Source organism: Lissotriton helveticus, chromosome 7, assembly GCF_964261635.1.
Source record: "Lissotriton helveticus chromosome 7, aLisHel1.1, whole genome shotgun sequence".
NCBI lineage: Eukaryota > Metazoa > Chordata > Amphibia > Caudata > Salamandridae > Lissotriton > Lissotriton helveticus.
Window position 1 is genome coordinate 1514058963 of NC_136068.1, and position 18568 is coordinate 1514077530.

At 49.0% G+C, this 18568-nt stretch overlaps 1 protein-coding gene across 8 annotated transcripts in view; it reads right to left on the reverse strand.

The window, feature by feature from the left end:
- LOC144770438 (uncharacterized) overlaps window positions 1-18568 on the reverse strand; it is a 776993-nt gene that overhangs the window by 324279 nt on the left and 434146 nt on the right. For 7 of the 8 annotated variants that reach the window (XM_078654949.1, XM_078654950.1, XM_078654955.1 and 4 more), the window contains one exon: window positions 12233-12394. The exons of the other annotated variant lie outside the window; for it this stretch is intronic. In XM_078654949.1, the coding sequence (XP_078511075.1) occupies window positions 12233-12394 (162 nt within the window). The remainder of the gene's footprint in view (window positions 1-12232; window positions 12395-18568) is intronic. 8 annotated transcript variants of the gene reach the window in all.

Below are 18568 nucleotides of genomic sequence, written 5' to 3' on the forward strand. Positions count from 1 at the left end.
TCTGTTGAGGTAGGCTGGGCCGGTCTCATGGAGTGCTTTGTGTGCGTGGATGAGGAGCTTGAAGGACATCCTCTTGTTGATGGGGAGCCAGTGCAGGTTTCTCAAGTGGGGGTGATGTGGCCGTGTCGTGGTATGTCGAGGATCAGTCATGCAGAGGCGTTTTGGATGCATTGTAATCATTTGATGAGCTTGGTTGGGGCTTCCGCTTCAGGGGGCGTGTCCGTAGTCGAGTCTGCTGCCGACGAGGACCTGGGTGACTGTCTTTCTTATATCTGTCAGGATCCATCTGTAGATCTTGCGGAGCATGCAGAGGGTGTTGAAGCAGGAGGAGGAAACCGCATTGACTTGCTTGGCCATTGAGAGTGTTGAGTCGAGGATGATTCCCAGGTTGCGTGGGTGGTCGGTGGGTGTCAGGGCTGCCCCCAGTACCGTGGGCCACCAGGAGTCGTCCCAGGCTGAAGGGTTGGAGCCGAAGATGAGGACCTCCGTCTTGTCCGAGTTCAGCTTCAGATGGCTGATCTTCATCCAGTCGGCGATGGACTTCATTCCTTCGTGGAGGTTGGCTATGGAATGATGGATTCCTTGGTGAGGGAGAGGATCAGTTGAGTGTCGTCGGCGTAGAAGATTATGTTGAGGTCATGCTGTCGGGGAACATGTGCGAGCAGGCCATGTAAATGTTGAACAGTGTCGGGCTGAGGGAGGATCCCTGGGGTACGCCACAGATGATCTCTGAGGCTTTAGAACAGAATGGGGGGAGGCGGATGCTCTGGGTTCTGCCGAGAGGAAGTAGGTGGTTCATTCCAGAGCCTTGTCTCGGATCCCTGCAGTGTGGAGGCGTGCGCGTAGAGTGCGGTGGCAGACGGTGTCGAAGGCGGAGGAGAGCTCTAGGAGGATGAGTGCTGCGGTCTCATCGTTGTCCAGCAAGGTCCTGATGTCGTCGGTGGTGGCAATGAGGGCAGTCTCGGTGATGTGGTTGCTGTGGAACCCTGACTGGGAAGGGTCCAGGATTCTGTTTTCTTCGAGGTATCGGGTTAGCTTTCTGTTGACGATTTTCTCAATGACCTTGGCCGGGAAGGGGAGCAGAGAGATGGGCCGGATGTTCTTGAGGTCTCTTGGGTCGGCCTTAGATTTTCGAGTAGGGCGTTGATCTAGGCGTGTTTCAGCTCTCTGGAAAGGTCACGGTCTCAAGGGAGAGATTGATGACGTTGTGCAGGTGGGGTGCGATGGAGCTGCTTGCTTTGTTGAAGACGTGGTGCGGGAATGGGTCTGACGGAGAGCCGGAGTGGATTGTGCTCATGGTTTTGATGACGTCATCGACGCTCACGCTGGCCCAGGCTAGCAGGGGGTCGTGGTCGATGGTGTGCGGAGGTTCTGTTGTGTTGCTGTCTGTTGGGACTGTCTGGGTGTTGAAGCTGTCGTGGATGTCTGCTATCTTGCAGTGGAAGAAGGTGGTAAGGGAGTCGCACAGGGCTTGCGACGGCGGGATGTTATTGGTGTTGGAGCTGGGGTTGGAGAGTTCCTTCACGATGTTGAAGAACTCCTTGCTATTGTGTGCGTTGTTTTCGAGGCGGTCTTTGAAGAAGGTCCTCTTGGCCGCCCTGATGAGGTGGTGGTGGTTGCGGATGGAGTCCTTGTGTGCTGCGTTGCTGTCCGGAGTTTGTTCACTGTGCCATTCCTTCTCTAATTTCCAGCAGGCTTGTTTGGAGGCAAGGAGTTCTGGTGTCTCTGTGGGGGGGTTTCTTCAGCGGGGCGCGGGTGTTGGCGCAGTCCTCGATCCAGCGTCTGAGGCTGTGGGCAGCGGCATCAGTGCTGGAGGGTTCGGTAGGTCGGCTGAGAGCGAGGTTTGCATGTAGTTGGTCTTCGTGATTGTGCTCCAGCAGCGGCGGGGGATCTGTTGGGTGCGGTAGTGTGTGGTGGGTTTTGGGAAGGTGAAGTGGATGCAGCGGTGGTCAGTACAGAGGAGTTCGGTGGTGTGGCTGATGGAGACGTGCGGGCTTGAGAAGACGGGGACGAGCGTGTATCCGGCGGAGTGGGTGGCGTTGTGACGAGTTCCTTCAGCCTGAGGTTGGCGAGGTTATCGATCAGGGTTGTGGAGTTGTTGTCGTTGTTCTCAAGGTGAAAGTTTAGGTCTCCGAGGAGGATGTAGTCAGTGGAGATCAGGGCGTGCGTGCTGATGAAGTCGGCGATAGAGTCGCTGAACTGGGGTCCTGGGAGTCGGTAGATAAGGGTGCCTCTGAGGGTGGAGTTAGGGTCTGTGTGGATCTGGAAGTGCATGTGTTCAGTGGTGCTGAGCTCGTCGTCGGTGCTAGTCGAGACCCTGATGCTGTTCTTGTGGACGATGGCGATTCCTGCTCCGACTCCGTTGGTGCGGTCTCTGCGGGTGATCTTGTAGCCGTCTGGGATGGCTATGGCGATGTCGGGTGCGGAGGTCTTTCTTTTGGATTCATAAAATCCTTAGCAATCTTAAAGATTTCTTTTTGTCCCTGGCCCACCGTAGAAAGGGCCTGTAGATAGTAAGTTTTCTTAGCAGATTTTATTCCAGCATGGTACTTCCGTCTCGCTGACCTATAGGTATTACGGGTGGTGGCATCATAATTTCTACGCCACCTCCGTTCCAGTGTTCTTACCTCTCCCAGTTCTAATTTGAAGGCCAATGAAAACCAAGGGGCACTTTTTTTGGTCTTAACAGTTTTTGAACTATTGTTGCTGGTTAAGCTTAACAAGGCCCCCGCTCTGGCAATCCAGTCGCAGAAGATCTGGTTATCTGCAGAAGTATGGTCAGATAAAGCCGGTATGGTGGCTTTTAGTTGTTCTACCACATCAGGTCTACTGGGTAGTGCTTTCCAGTTAGGAGTGGGTTTAACTTTGGAATTTTTTGTACTCATTATAGGAGTGGCGATGAATGTAGGGTTGAGTACAATGTGGAAAGGGATGAAAAAGTGATCGGTCCAAGTCTGGGGGCTGGGGGGTTTGACTCTCAGGATAGTAGAATTGGAACAAATACAGTCCAATAGGTGTCCCGCCAGGTGAGTGGGTTCCCGATTCAGGAGTGTGAGACCTAGCACATCAATGATGTCCATGAAGCAACCCACTCTAGGATCTTTAGGGGATTCTAGGTGCAAGTTTAGGTCGCCCAGTACCGTAAAATGGGAAAGTCTAAGTACTAGTTCACTCAGTGCATTGCCCACAGTTTCCAGGAACTTTGTTGGAGGTCCCGGGGGGCGATAGATAAGGGCACCAGAAAAAGTAAAGGAGTCATGGATACACAAAGAGAATGCTAGTGCCTCTGCCCCTTTAATATCCACCAATTCTTGAGTGGAGCACTTAAGAGAATTGTGGTAGATAATAGCGAGGCCCCCTCCCCGTAATTCAGGTCTATCTAAACGTTGGATTAGAAAGTTTTGCGGGAGGGCTATTGCTAAGTCTGGATTACACCAGGGTTTTAGCCACGTTTCTGTGACCAGAAGCCAGTCCAGGTTAGTCTCCACGATAAGATCGTGGATATTCTGGGCATTCTTAGAAAGGGATCGTGCGTTGATTAATCCACCCCGTAAAGCAGGGGGATGCATAGGTATGTTCATGGAGGGCTCAGGGGTAAGCATGAGCTGACACCGGATACAACAAACAGGGCCATGCCAACTATCGGGATGTAATACATCATGGCAATGGACATGACGCCCTCTACGGGACAGCAGGAAATCCCTAGACATACCTGTAACAGAATAGGCGGAGGACAATGATGATCACACAGAGACTCCCTCCTCCCACGCCTCCTCAGCGCCGACGGGCGCAGACGGGCAAGACTCCGGCTCGACTCAGGCACGAGTCGGGCACGCCCAGTGCGCGTCACCGCTGCGCGAGAGGTGGGAGGATTAAATAGAGACTCAGCTGAGCGTCTGCCTGAGCACTATAGCGCTCAGCCCGACGGCACCACGAGAGCTACCCGGCTACCCCCGAAGATGGCGGCAAAACGCCACAAATGACAAGCACAGCCACAATTCTGTCCGTTCAGAAAGAACGGTGAGGACACAATTATACTGCGTGTGTGTGGGCAAAGTCAAGTATTAAAATCAGGGGTTAAATAAACAATTTTTAAACGAGATACAAAAATGCGGTCAATATATTTTAAAAGCACAAATGAGTCCTGTTGCACGCTCGCTGAAGCGCTAGTGGATAAATTACACCGCGGGTACAAAATAAAACCTTTCCCTGGGCACTGCACTCCCACTGCACTCCCAGTGGGTGGGGTGGGTCAGTAGTTCTGGGGTAAGTTCACCGCCTCTGCCAGACTACACACACTGAATGCCACAGCGAGTCCAAGGCCAGTGCCCTGCGCAGGCAGCTATCCCCCTCGTGAAGGAACACACACCGCTGCTCGAATACGGTGGGGGGTGCGGGACCCGCCTGGCGACAAACTCTGATGGAGCACTGCTTTAATAAAGCACCGCTTTGATTTGTGCGCCTAAATGCAGAGCTTTCAGCACAGCGGTACATGCTATGCGGTTTCTGCATTCTATAGATCGGTTGTCTGGTGAACCAGTGAGCACACACAAGCGCTGTAAAACTGGAAACAGTGACATGCTTTAGGGAAGTGGGAACGGGTTAAAACATTCCAGCGATTAATGGCGCTGTAAGGCCATGTGGAAGGCTTTGGCGGAATATGGGTAAAGCGCCTTTCTTTAAGACAGCAGGTGCAGGGCTTGCGGCGCTTCACCACAAAGGGCATATATAGGGACACTAGAGCTAGAAGAGGAGAGCAGGATTCAGAGAGGGGGCTTGAACCATAGGCAGGGCATATGGATACTCACTATTTGACACATTTAACAGGGTGAGGCGAAAAAACAGACCAAATGTTCATTTTATGTATAGCTCCTCCTCCGGCATAAAGGACCGCGAGGAAATTGGTACCATGGAGTCCGAATCTCTAAACTTAAAGACAACCACAATGCATCATCCCATGGATATCCCTGAAAGAAAACCCCGATTTAATTTTTTATTTTTTTAAATAGAAGTTTACACAAAAGGGACACATTCAAGATTTGCGACTAGGAATCATTCACTGGCGTTTCCACAAAATCACCTTCATCCGCAAGAAAAAAAGTTGACAGGTTTGGAGAAAGACAGGCAGAAACACCCAGAAGCATGCTTTTGGGTTGCCTTTGGGAGTGGAGGTTCCTAGTGCAGAAGGACTCTTGTTAGCAGGGTTATTGTGAGAAATGTGATATGGTGAGAGGGAATGGCTGCACACGAGTGAGTATAATATGAGTGAGTGTGAAGGGCTACTTGTGAATGAGGATTGGTTGCCTGTGAGTGAGGGTAGATAAGTAGTATTAGTGAGTTCACCTGCAAGTGAGTGGGGTGAGCTGACCGTGAGTGAAGACAATGTGAGGGTGGGTGAAGTACAGTGCACGCAAGTCAGAATAGAGTGAGGACAAAAGGGGCAGGCTAATTGTAGGGAGGATGTCAGAATGAGCGGGATGGATTGCCCATGAGTGGAAAGTGTAAGGGGTTAAGTGTTGAGTGAGGTGAGAGAGATAGAGTGAGTGAAGGCAGGGGGAGGGGGCTGCCTCTGAGTGAAGACGGTGGGCGCAAGAGGTGGCTGGGATATATGTGAATGAAAATAGGGAATGGGGAGTTGGGTAAGGACTGTGTGAGGGAGAGTTTGAGTCCAACTTTGAGTATAGATGGTGTGAGGATGAGTGGGGTGTGTTGTGAGTGCGTGTAATATAAGAGTGCTGGGTTCCCACCATACTAGTGTGTGAGTGGGCTGTAAGTGGGTTGAGTGTGCTACCTGTGAGTGAGTCTGTGCATGAGCATAGTGTAAGAGTTAGAGGGGTAAGCTACTTTGACTGAGAACAGGGTGAGGAGTGAGCTGTCTACTAATGGGTGGCGGAAGAGCTGCCTGAAAACGAGTGAAATGTGATGGAGCAGGGTGTCAGTTGCCTATGAGTGAAAAGAGTGTGAGGTTAAAGAGTGAGGTGAGTGGCCCACGCTAGGGTGAAAGTGGACTGCTGCTGCGTGAGGATTTTAGAGTGAGCTGCCTGTGAGTGGAAGAAGTGTTGGGGGTGACCACCACCAGGAACAGTGTGCCAGCACCGTAAGAATGAGATGGGAGACAGACTAATGTGATGGACAGCAATATGAAAAGGACTCGGTAACCTATCTACTACTGAGGATAGAGAAGTGAACTTACTATGATCTGTGCGCCAGGGAAAGCCAGCCCACCCCGCCCTCCGACCCTTACCTGCTTGTCACCCGCTCCCACGGGCCTTGGGGTCGGTGCCGGGACCCGCTCGCAGCTGGTGCCCGCCAGCAGGTAGAGCTCAGCCGGGCGGCCGCTCTGCTCGCTCTCGAAGTAGAAAAGCACATTCTGGAAGAGGGAGAACCACTTGTCGTGCCAGAGGCCGCCCTCTGCCATGGGGCGCATTTACACAGTGGTAAAGAGAGCGGACGGGGCCTGAGGTGAGTGTGCAAACATGCCCTGTGGTACGTTTTAAGTTGGGGAAATAATTCCCCTTCAATCCTGAGGGACCCTGGGTGCCAACTAGCCCACCAGGTGCTTCCAGTAAGCGCCACTGCGCTGCGTTGCAGAGATGTGGTCCAGGCAGTGCCCATTTTTACACCTCTCTGTAACGCAGTTCTGTGGCGCTAACTGGAGATACCTGGTGGGTTAGTTGTACCCAAGGGACACTCAGGATTCAAGGGGACTTTATCCACCAAATGAAAACGGCCACAGGGCGTGTTTACACAGTGGGGAGGGAGGGGACGGGGCCTGAGGTGAGGTGTGCAAACATGCCCTATGGCGCGTTTTAAGTTCGGGAAATAATTCCCTTTCAATCCTGAGGGCCCCTGGGGCTAACTATCCCACCAGGTGCTTCCAGTAAGCGCCACTGCGCTGCAGAGAGGTGGTCCAGGCCGTGCCACTTTTTACACCTCTCTGCAACGCAGCTCTGTGGTGCTTACTGCAGGTACCTAGTGGGCTAGTTGGACCCTCAGGATTCAAATGAACTTAATCTCCCAACTTGAAACAGCCACAGGATGTGTTTACACACTGGAGAAGGGAGAGGACGGGGCCTGATGTGACGTGTGCAGACACAGTGGTAAAGAGAGCGGACGGGGCCTGAGGTGAGTGTGCAAACATGCCCTGTGGTACGTTTTAAGTTGGGGAAATAATTCCCCTTCAATCCTGAGGGACCCTGGGTGCCAACTAGCCCACCAGGTGCTTCCAGTAAGCGCCACTGCGCTGCGTTGCAGAGATGTGGTCCAGGCAGTGCCCATTTTTACACCTCTCTGTAACGCAGTTCTGTGGCGCTAACTGGAGATACCTGGTGGGTTAGTTGTACCCAAGGGACACTCAGGATTCAAGGGGACTTTATCCACCAAATGAAAACGGCCACAGGGCGTGTTTACACAGTGGGGAGGGAGGGGACGGGGCCTGAGGTGAGGTGTGCAAACATGCCCTATGGCGCGTTTTAAGTTCGGGAAATAATTCCCTTTCAATCCTGAGGGCCCCTGGGGCTAACTATCCCACCAGGTGCTTCCAGTAAGCGCCACTGCGCTGCAGAGAGGTGGTCCAGGCCGTGCCACTTTTTACACCTCTCTGCAACGCAGCTCTGTGGTGCTTACTGCAGGTACCTAGTGGGCTAGTTGGACCCTAGGGACCCTCAGGATTCAAATGAACTTAATCTCCCAACTTGAAACAGCCACAGGATGTGTTTACACACTGGAGAAGGGAGAGGACGGGGCCTGATGTGACGTGTGCAAACACGCCCTGTGACGCGTTTTAAGTTGGGGAAATAATTTCCCTTCAATCCTGAGGACCCATGGGGGCCAAGTAGTCCACCAGGTGCTTCCAGTAAGCGTCACTGTGCTGCATTGCAGAGAGGTGGTCCAGGCCGTGCCCATTTTTACACCTCTCAGCAACGCAGCTCTGTGGCACTAACTGGAGATACCTGGTGGGCTAGTTGTACACAAGGGACACTCAGGATTCAAGGGGACTTCATCCACCGAATTAAAACGGCCACAGAGCGTGTTTGCACACGTCAGCTCAGTCCCTCCTCCCTTCACCAGTATGCAAACGGGCCATGTGGCGCATATTAAGAGGTAGTTTTAATCCCTCTGCCCTATTATATACTAGGGGTTTACAGAGGAGGTCATGCTAATAACAGGGGTACTCCAACACATAGTGTTGCCTAGTGTATATAGGTGTTTTAACTCTATTCTAAGTGTCTTTTAGCATAGCACTGGCTCTAGGACTGGTTAGTCAGAGTAAGTTACCACAAGTACCCATCTGAAAAAGTTGAGGGTACAGGATGATTTTGCAACAAAGCTTCTTTCTGCTTCTCTGTTTGTTCTTTCTCCATGTCTTCCTTCTTCCTGCACTTTTCTTTGTCTTTGAGGACTTCTGTTGCTTCTTTCTGCATTTTTTTTCTTCTTTCTGTGTGTTTTTTCTTCTTTCTTCACATTTCCTACCTCTGTAAGCATACTTAGAAACTAGCATTTATAACACCTTACAAATTAACTGAAAAAAACATAGGTTTCAGGAACGTTATAGTTAGGAATTAGCATTTAAAAAACCTTAGAAATTCACTGAAAAAAAACATAGGATTCAGGGACGTCATAGATAGTTGGACATTTCACTGATAGAAAACTATTGAAATTCCCCCATTATAGTTAGTTCAGCTAACTATAACATGCGTGCCCGCAATGCATTGCTGATGACGTCACATATAACATCACTCATCACATGGACAGTGACATCACTCATGACATCACTGATGACATCTCAAATGAAATCACTGATGACATCACTGATGACATCATCCTTATGATAGAGTTGCAGACCTCTTCTCACCCTAATATAACCTTTGATACACACACTCAAAAATACAAACTAACATTTCCAAAACAATTGACATACCAATACCAGTAACACCACACCTATTCAGTAATTCGAAGATCTACACACACATCCACTCATTCACCAACATTCCCAATACAGTCACTCATACATGTACTCACTCATTATATGTACTCATATATCTATACATCCTGTCACACACCGCCATTCATCCATAGAGTTACTCACACACATAGTCACACATGCAAAGTATCAAACATCCATTTACAAGCATATACACACACTACCACACTTACTTCTACAAAAACATACACATACTTACTCTCTTAAACAATCACTTATAGAAACACCTACTTATTTGTACAGAAACTCTTCCAATCTCCCACTCTCACATATACTCACTTATATACACTAATAATCACATATACTAGTTTAAAACATATGTAGTTACTCATAAAGACACTATTGAGACAGTCATTCTCTCACTAACACACCCATACACACACTCATCCACCTATCCAGTCCTGCACACATGCTGTCTTCAACACATATAAACAGTGAGTCACTCATTAATGCATCTATGTACTAAGTAATACCCCCCACCGAACCATACAGACACTAAGACACTCATACTGATTCTCAAAAAAAACAACCAATACGCCATATAGAGACTCATGTAGCTACTCATCAACCCATGCAGTCAGTTATACACAAAGTGATAGACTGATAGAGATATTTACTTATTTAAACATTACTCACTAACCCATGTATTCACTAATATACACTTAATCAATCAGTTATACAATCAATTTTACAAAAAACAAATAACGATTTAGATACTTATATACCCATTTATTCTTCCATCGACCTAGAGATATACATATATAAAACATATTTAATTTAAAAAAAAACACACATTCACTGGATGATGTCATCAGTGATGTCATTTGAGATGTCATCAGTGATGTCATGAGTGATGTCACTGACCTTGTCATGAGTAATGTAATATGAGACGTCATCAGCAGTGCATTGCGGGTGCGTGAGTTATAGTTAGCTGAACTAACTATAACTGGGGAATTTCAATGGTTTTGTATGAGTGAAATGTCCAACTAACTATGACGTCCCTGAAACCTATGGTTTTTTCAGTGAATTTCTAAGGTTTTTTTGAATGCTAATTCCTAACTATAACGTGCCTGAAAGCTATGGTTTTTTAAGTGAAAAAAATAAATAAATTATATTTATATATATATATATATATATATGCTAATAAAATGTGTGTATAGAATTTAGTTAAATTAATTTAATATTCTTGTAAAAAAATTATATATATTTTTTAATTTAATTGATTATCATTTTTCTGGGGGATGGTGTTGCAGTACCAGTGGTTTCACATGTGTGATACTGGACTTACTCTAGATCTGACCTGGAGTACCTTTACGGCTGTTTTAGAACCTTTTCGGCTGAACTACTTTTAGAAGTTCAAGTTGAAGTTCAAGTTCAAGAATTTGTATAGCGCACTACTCACCCAGAGGGTCTCAAGGCGCTTGGGGAGGGGGTTCATTATTTATCGAATAGCCAGGTTTTAAGTTCTTTTCTGAAGGAGATGTGGTTCTGTGTAAGGCGGAGGTGAGTGGGGAGTGAGTTCCAGGTCTTGGCCGCCAAGTAGGAGAAGGATCTCATGGATCTCATGGATCCCATGGTGGATCTTTGGATACGCGGAACTGCGGCGAGGCCTTGATTGGAGGATCTTAGTTGGCGGGTGGGTGTGTAGAAGGATAGTCGAGTGTTGAGGCATTCGGGTCCTAGTTTGTAGAGGGCCTTGTGAGCGTGGGTGAGGAGACGGAATGTTATTCTCTTGTTGACGGGAAGCCAGTGGAGGTCTTTCAGGTGGCCGGTAATGTGATCTTGGCGAGGGATGTCCAAAATGAGTCTCGCTGATGCGTTTTGGATGCGTTGGAGTTGTTTCTGTAATTTGGTTGTAATTCCGGCATAGAGGGTGTTTCCGTAGTCTAGTCGACTCGTAACCAGTGCGTGGGTGACAGTTTTTTCTTGTCTCGGTGGGGATCCAATGGAAGATTTTTTTGAGCATACGAAGTACGTTGAAGCAGGAGGATGAGACGGCGTTGACTTGTCTGGTCATCGAGAGTGAGGAGTCTAGGATGAAGCCTAGGTTACGTGCGTGTTCTGTGGGTATGGGTGCAGAGCCCAGATCCGAAGGCCACCATGAGTCGTCCCAGGCAGAGGGGGATGATCCTAGGATGAGCACTTCCGTTTTGTCTGAGTTAAGTTTTAGGTGGCTGTTTTTCATCCATATGGCTACTTCTTTCATGCCATCGTGAAGATTGGTTTTGGCGGTGTTGGGGTCTTTGGTGAGGGAAAGGATCAGCTGGGTGTCTTCAGCGTAGGAGATGATGTTGAGGTTGTGTTGACGCGCGATGGAAGCGAGTGGACTCATGTAAACGTTGAAGAGGGTGGGACTGAGTGATGATCCTTGTGGTACACCGCAGATGACTTCGGTGGCCTCTGATTTGAATGGGGGAAGTTGGACTTTCTGAGTTCTCCCAGCTAGGAACGAGATGATCCAGTCCAAGGCTTTTCCTTTTATGCCGATGTTGCTGAGGCGTTGTATGAGGGTGCTGTGACAGACAGTGTTGAAGGCGGCGGAGAGGTCGAGTAGAATGAGGGCCACTGTTTCTCCGTTGTCAAGAAGTGTTCGGATGTCGTCTGTTGCTGCGATGAGGGCGGTTTCGGTGCTGTGTTTGGCTCGAAAGCCGGACTGTGAGGGATCGAGGGAGTTGTTGGATAATAGGAACAGGCATACGCATTTTTAGATGGGTACATGTCCCTTCATACACCACTCCTTAGTACTCCCTAAACCCCTCCTTAATCCTCAGTAATCCCAACCTATTTAGTCATAAGTATTACCCATTTTCCAGCGACTCCTCCCGTCCACCCCGCATTTACTACAAAAACATGTACGCATGTTGGGGCAGATATCTCTGCATAACAGATAGGAGAGTTTGCAGAGGAGACTTTTGTGCATGGGTTTGTGAAGAGTGTTTTGAAGTACTATTGTATTAATAATAAATGCACTACAATATTACGTTTGTGAATAGATCACAGTACGTCTACACCATTTTAGAAAAATACAAAACTGGTTTAAAAATTCTCATTCTTATATAAATGTCAGATCATAGGCTAACCTTTCCAATAATTCTGAACCTCCAACCAGGCAAGCCTACAAATGTGGACTAATGAGGGACAAGAAGGCAACCACTAAATCAGGGTGAGAATTACTATTGTTGGAGCACACAAACAATGCAGAATGTACACTCTGAGTAACTTCAAAGATCCACAAAAATGCTCACTGACCTGTACGGATTGTCTTGGCTTTTTGATGGCACATTGAAACTGGGTAGTTGGGGATTCTATTCTTAGAGACTTTTTTTATTTTTTGTGGATTCAGTGTTCTGCGGCGCCTGCACAATGGCATATCCTGGCATAATCCACTGCACCCCAGTTCAACGTGGTAACCTAAACATAAGCAATGTCTCAAATTTTACTATTTATTTTAATAAACTATTCACAATGATTTCACAATAAATAACACACACAACCCAGAACAAACAGTACCAAAATAACATTAGCAGCAATAACAATGCAGCAGAGCAATGCTCTCATAGGTTTATATTTGGCAAGATGGCTGCCAAAATAGGTAGTCTGCATTTTTTATTGAGTTACGCTCCTCTAGATGAAACATTTGAGCCGTGCTATTAAGACCAATAAAAAACGACCTTTAACAGAGGCAGCCTTAGACTAAGTGCTAGCAGTTGGTGCCATTTACAAACCATAGAATCGTGGCCCCACCATTTTTTTAAATTATCATTAATAAATGTCCTCACCACTGGATCCTGCTGCACTTAGTACCACAGGCACGACACTATTCCACTTATAAGGTTCGGCCGCTCCCCTTTAGTGGTTTGTAAATGAAAATTGTAAGCTGAATCTCTACCTTGTGCAGTTCAAAGACATACCACATAAAACTCAAGAGATGGAGACATGCCCCATATGACTCAAGAAATGGACAACAAACTTGACACGCAGGCAAATTTGTGTTGTCTGCTAATTTTCCCAGTCTTAGACATGCAATATTATTTGGAGGCGTCAGAGTGCAGGATGGCAATCACAGAAGGCTTTGTAAGAATTTCATTCAGTAAATGTAGCTAATGATACATGGCATTCCCAAATTAGCTAAAAAGAAGGACTGCAAACATAAGTATTTTGAAACATCTACATGAAATAAAATTACAAAACATTTTTTATGTTCTGAAATTGATTGAAATAGATAAACGTTAAGAGTTTTATCAATCCGACCAAGAGCCTCATTAGGATGTCGGTGGGACCACCACTGATAGGCCATCCGTGACAGTCCCACCGAAATCCAACAGAGCGGTCCAACCGCCGCATTATTATGGTCGGATTGTATTCCCTACAATAGAGTCGGAGCCTGCTCAGGCACCGCCATAGGGATTACGATGTCCCTTTCCGACAGCCTTTCCATGGAAGTCCTACCGTCCCCTGTGGGCCTCCGATGTGAGGCCCGGGGGGCACCTGTGGTGCCACCCCAAATGTCGATGCCTCATGTGCCAGGCACCACATGTTTCAAAACACATTTTTCCGTTGCGGCCTGTGCTTCGGCCCTTTTTGGATGGAACAGCCTACCATCCCACAAGGACAGCGGTTGGACGCTCCTCCGACCACCATTGTAATCAGGCCCAAAGTGTTCTCTACAAAGTGGGTCATTAACTGTCACCATTGAGGAACGTGGAAAGAAATTTTCCAAACACATATAAGTTCACAAAGTGTGTAAAGAGTGACAGCATGTCAAGCAACAGCACATTACATCAACTTCCAACACTGCATCAACAATCACCTGCTGAGCAGAGGACTTGGGGAGGAGAGAACAGCTGTGTAAACAAGGAAAATCAAAAGCGAATGCCTGAATAGAGAATATTGAAGTAGTAGGGAAAAGATGCAGTACTTTACGTTATGTATTAAAGGATAGGCCAACCTCTGTGATAAATAATAATGATAGAGGAGTAATTGAGCTACAAATCCATCCATGCACTCCCTCAACTATCGATTCACCTACCCTTTGTCTTTTTTTCAAATCACCCACTAAACAATTCAAGCAACCACATACAAAAAAATCACCATTTCATGAAAATGCCATTTTAGTGAACACACTTGGCTTGCCAATGATAATCGCAATGATAAAAGAGGGTGGTCAGTACATAAATACAAACAACATATATCAAGAAGGTGATGTTTCGAAAAAACAAATTCATGCCATTGCTGTAAGGAGTTTAAATGGTGCCCCTTGTGCTTTGATTGGGGAAAGCTGGTTTAGGGTGGTGTTTTGGTATCCTTTACCTTTGTGGTTCCCTTTCAATAACAGCAGAAGGGGAGGAGGAGCTTGGCGGGCATCCGAGATGGCCGCGTGAGCACAGCGCTCCCCGGACCCCCGCCACTCCCGGCATGATATCCTGAACATATCCTGACTCTTTACGAGGATTTGTGTAGAGGACGCTGAGCTGCTTGCCCTGGAACTTTTGAAATTTGATTTGGACCCGGGGTGCCGGAGTTACGGTGATTCGAACTTTCGGGCTCCGCCCTCGAGGTATGCCCGGGACTGGGTGAGGCTCTGTGGCCGTCTTGGAGTTGAACAACAGCGGCAGGGGGATTTGACTTGTGGGTCCCCCTCTTGAGTTTCGGTTTCGTTTCTGCCTCAGACTGAGACCTCTGGCAGGGGAGCCTGGCCTGGGCTGGATCCGGGGCGTGGGACGGCTGTCGGGCCTTTGGCTGGTTTATTCTCCTATCGGCTGGCCCTATCCTAGTGGTACCCTGGCAGCGGCTCTTTGGTCCCGAAGCCCTACTTTCCTGTGGCCATTCCATCGAGCCTGGTGACTCTCCTGGTGACGCAGTTCTAGCATGGCAGGCAGAGGGGACCGAGAGACTCGGAAGACCAAGACGCCCCTGCGTGGGGGCCTGGTCCAGTCTAACGTTATGGACCGCTACACCCATTCAAAGGGGTCCCCCGGAGCCGCCCTGCCCGGATCAAGTACTGCTGACCACATTGTGGATGCGTCAACGGAGCCATCCTTGCAAGACATCATGGGCGCCATTTCTGGCATGAAGGAAATGATAGGCCAACAATATGAAGCTTTGGCCCACAAAATCGACACCGTGGCCATTGATGTGAACTTGATTCGAGCCGACCTGTCGAAAACCAATGAGACGGTGAAGTCATTGGATCTCAAGTCGTCCAGCCTCACGGAAGACGTCTCGGAGATACAGACGGAGATCGGCAACCTCCGTAGGGTGAACGATTTCATGACCCGGCGCTTGGAGGACTTTGAGAACAGGGCACGTCGCTGTAATGTGCGCGTGGTCGGAGTTCCGGAGAATCCAGAACCTCACTCTGTTGATCTCCTTGTTGAGGACTTGATCCAGAACTACCTCTCTCCGTCTGGTCTCAGTAAATTTTTCGCAGTGGAGCGTGCCCACCGTGTTCCGGGGGGGCCAGGGTAAGCCAGGTGCCCCGCCGAGGCCTATTGTTGCGAAACTCTTCCATTATAGGGATCGGGACGCTATCCTGCAAGCATCACGTGTGAAGGGCCCGGTGGCCTTTGAGAACGCCACGGTGAACTTTTATCCGGACTTTTCTCAACAGGTCCAGAAACAGCGTATGGGCTTCCGTGGTGTCAAGAAACGTCTCCGAGATATGGGGTTACGCTACGCTATGCTTTTTCCGACCAGGCTGCGCGTTGAGTACAGTGACCGTGCCTTCTTCTTTGATCGGCCTGATTCTGTGAATGACTGGCTAGACTCTCTGCCTGACCGACCTCCTGCGACTGAGTCCGCCGCCCACCCGGGTGGTGCTGAGGGTGGTGTGGAGAGCTGAACGATTCGTCTGCACCTGGGCCCTCGTATAGAGTAACTTTTCAGGGATTCTATGCCTCAGTGTGGAAAAATACAAACTGGGGGGGCACTACCAACCAGAATATAAGATCCTTAATTATTGCCCGGCGATGTCGCCTCTTGAACCCACCAAGAAGTTAAACCATTGAAGAGGCAGGCGCTGGAGACTGGAAGGCAGGAAACAAGGTTTTTATTCTCTCCGGAGGAGAACACAACGAAACGGACAGAAGGTATCGTTCAGAGGTGCTCTAACTGCATCCCGGAGGCCTGGCCTCTTATACATGAGTTTATCTCTTTATTACATGTAACACATTCTCGTCGATACTTTGATGTACGGAAAGACATCCTCAGAATCCCCCCTTCCCAGCCCGTTCCCATGCAAGGCTACAGTGGAAGTCCCCGCCCCGTTCACAACAGGTGATGATCATTGCGCAGCTGGGTATTCCGCCGATTCACGGAGTGTGCGGGTTTCGATCGGATCTCGTGGGATGGGGGGGGGCTTTGATCATCTCGGGGGTCCTTTGAGGAGGGAAGCTTCCTATTGTATGGGGAGGGGCAAGAGAATGGTATCGGCAGAGCTAGGTGTCGGCCTGGGAACGGGGAAGACAGACGGGCACACGGGAAAAAGGGGTTTGCATCAAAAGGGCCGGAGGTCATGACGGGGAAGCAGGGAGATGTCGCGCTGGGAACAGGATGAGAGCCTGGGGCAGAGCAGTGCCGAGGAGGGGTTTATGACTCAAGGCAGGTGCAAGCAGGGGGGGGGGGGGGGGGGTTGCCAGCGAAGTTAGGAGAGAGAGAGAGAGAGAGAGACGCGCTAGCTCTCGGCGAGAGCGGGGAAGCCATGGTGTCCAAAATGGCGGCTGTTTTACGCGCACAAAAGGTTTAAGGAGAGCAAGAGGGCGCCGATAATGTTGACGGTTTTCAGCCTAACTTTTAACAGTCCTCCCTTTTCAACATATCTAGCCAACTTGCTTACTCAATGTCAATTTTCATCAAATTCCTAACTTCGGCATCATATAATGCCCTCATGTGTTCGCTTCCAATGTCCACAGTTTTGGGAAAAATACAACTCGCACATAAAGAACACATAGGTGGCAAACATTGAATTCCTAAGCATAGGCCACATATTACAACTACGGGAATCAGGATAATGGTGAGCAGTCTCCAGCCCCAACTTTTGATGGTGTCCCAGAACCAACCACCAAGCGACCATTCTTCTTGCTCTTGGTGAACTTCCGAGGAGAGTCTGTGAAGATGTTCGATGGCTTTGTACACTGAGGGTGAGTTGTCCGGTATGTATGTACAACAGCTGGCCCCAATAATGCGGCATGCTCCTCCACGGTCCGCCAGAACTACATCTAGAACGAGGCGGTTCTGAAGGGCCACCAAACGGACCGCTTGGAGCTCGGCAGTGTTGTTGGCAAAGATGCCCGCTGTGATGTTCATGGTTGTCTCGACTGCCTGAGTCAAATGTCGGATGGCACGGCTGTTTGCCATCGGGCCCCAGAGGGGGACGAGTCCTTTCATAGCATCGAGGAACTGTGCTCCTGTTGAGTCGGCTTGCTCAACGTCTTTTGCTCGTTTTTGCCTGTGGTGATTCGCTGGGGCCACATAAGTTGGAGGAAGGACGAAGGAGATGTAGCAAGTGCCCCCCCAGCCTTTGGGGAGCCAGGTGTAGGCCTTCGTGCCACAGATGAAATACATGTTTGGGGAGGACACAAAGGAAGGTGGATCCGTGGAGTCCAAAGTTCTGGTAAAGCGGCAAGCGCTGTGACCCACCAGCTGTGTCCCAAGTCCTTCTACACACATGTGGCCTGTGACGTTGATGACCGTCAGGGCTACAGTCAGAGTGGCAGCCGTTCGTTTCCGCAGATAGGAGAAGGTGGGTCTGGTTGGATTGTGGAACACCTGCATTTCGATTCGTTCTTTGGCCGGAATGTCCATTTGGATTGAGTCGCTGGGTGTCAGCGGGCAGAAGTGTGTCTTTGTCTTGTTTCGCCCGGCCCCATGAGAAGAATGTGCTGCAGCTCTGCTGGAGGTGGCATTTTCCGTATAGCTCTCTTGCAGGAGGATCAGCCAGGCAAGGCAGGAGCCGTGGACGGAGAAGGGTGAAGGGATGAATGGTATTGAATGTCCAGTGGCATGGGGTAGCAACCCACAGATCCAGCAGTTGGTGGCGTTGGTGGCAAGATTGTGCTGGTGAAGTAGCTGCACGAAAGAGTTGTTCCAAAACTCCTTTCGCCTCTCTCTTAGTTGAGGAGAGAGTGAAATTAGATAATGTTCCTTCGTGGTGGTAGGCTGAGCAGTGGTTAGGAATGTTTCGTGCGCAGGTGCGTGTTCTTCCATAATCCAGAGCGTAGTCATGAGGAGAAAACAGAGGAGGATTACGATGAAGAGTGCAATTGTCTTTGAGCTATGGAGCCTGTCTGTTCTCGGATTTCTGTAGTGGGTATTTCCCGTTGTCTCAGTCGGCTTCTTGTTTGGCGCTTCCATCATCTTCTTATCTGGCGCTTCCATCATCTTCGTCTTCAAGGTGCTCGGTAGTGGGCAGGACCACAGACTCAGTTTTAGCTTCTCTCCAGGTAACCCTTGGTAGTTTGGGTCACCGTTCTGAGATTCTTAAGCTTAGTCCGTGGCCTACTTAGCCGAAGCTCCCTCCTTTCGACGCAGGAAATACCCTTCTCGAGATGGCACAGTGGGGTCAGGATGTTTTGAAAGTTCAAGTGT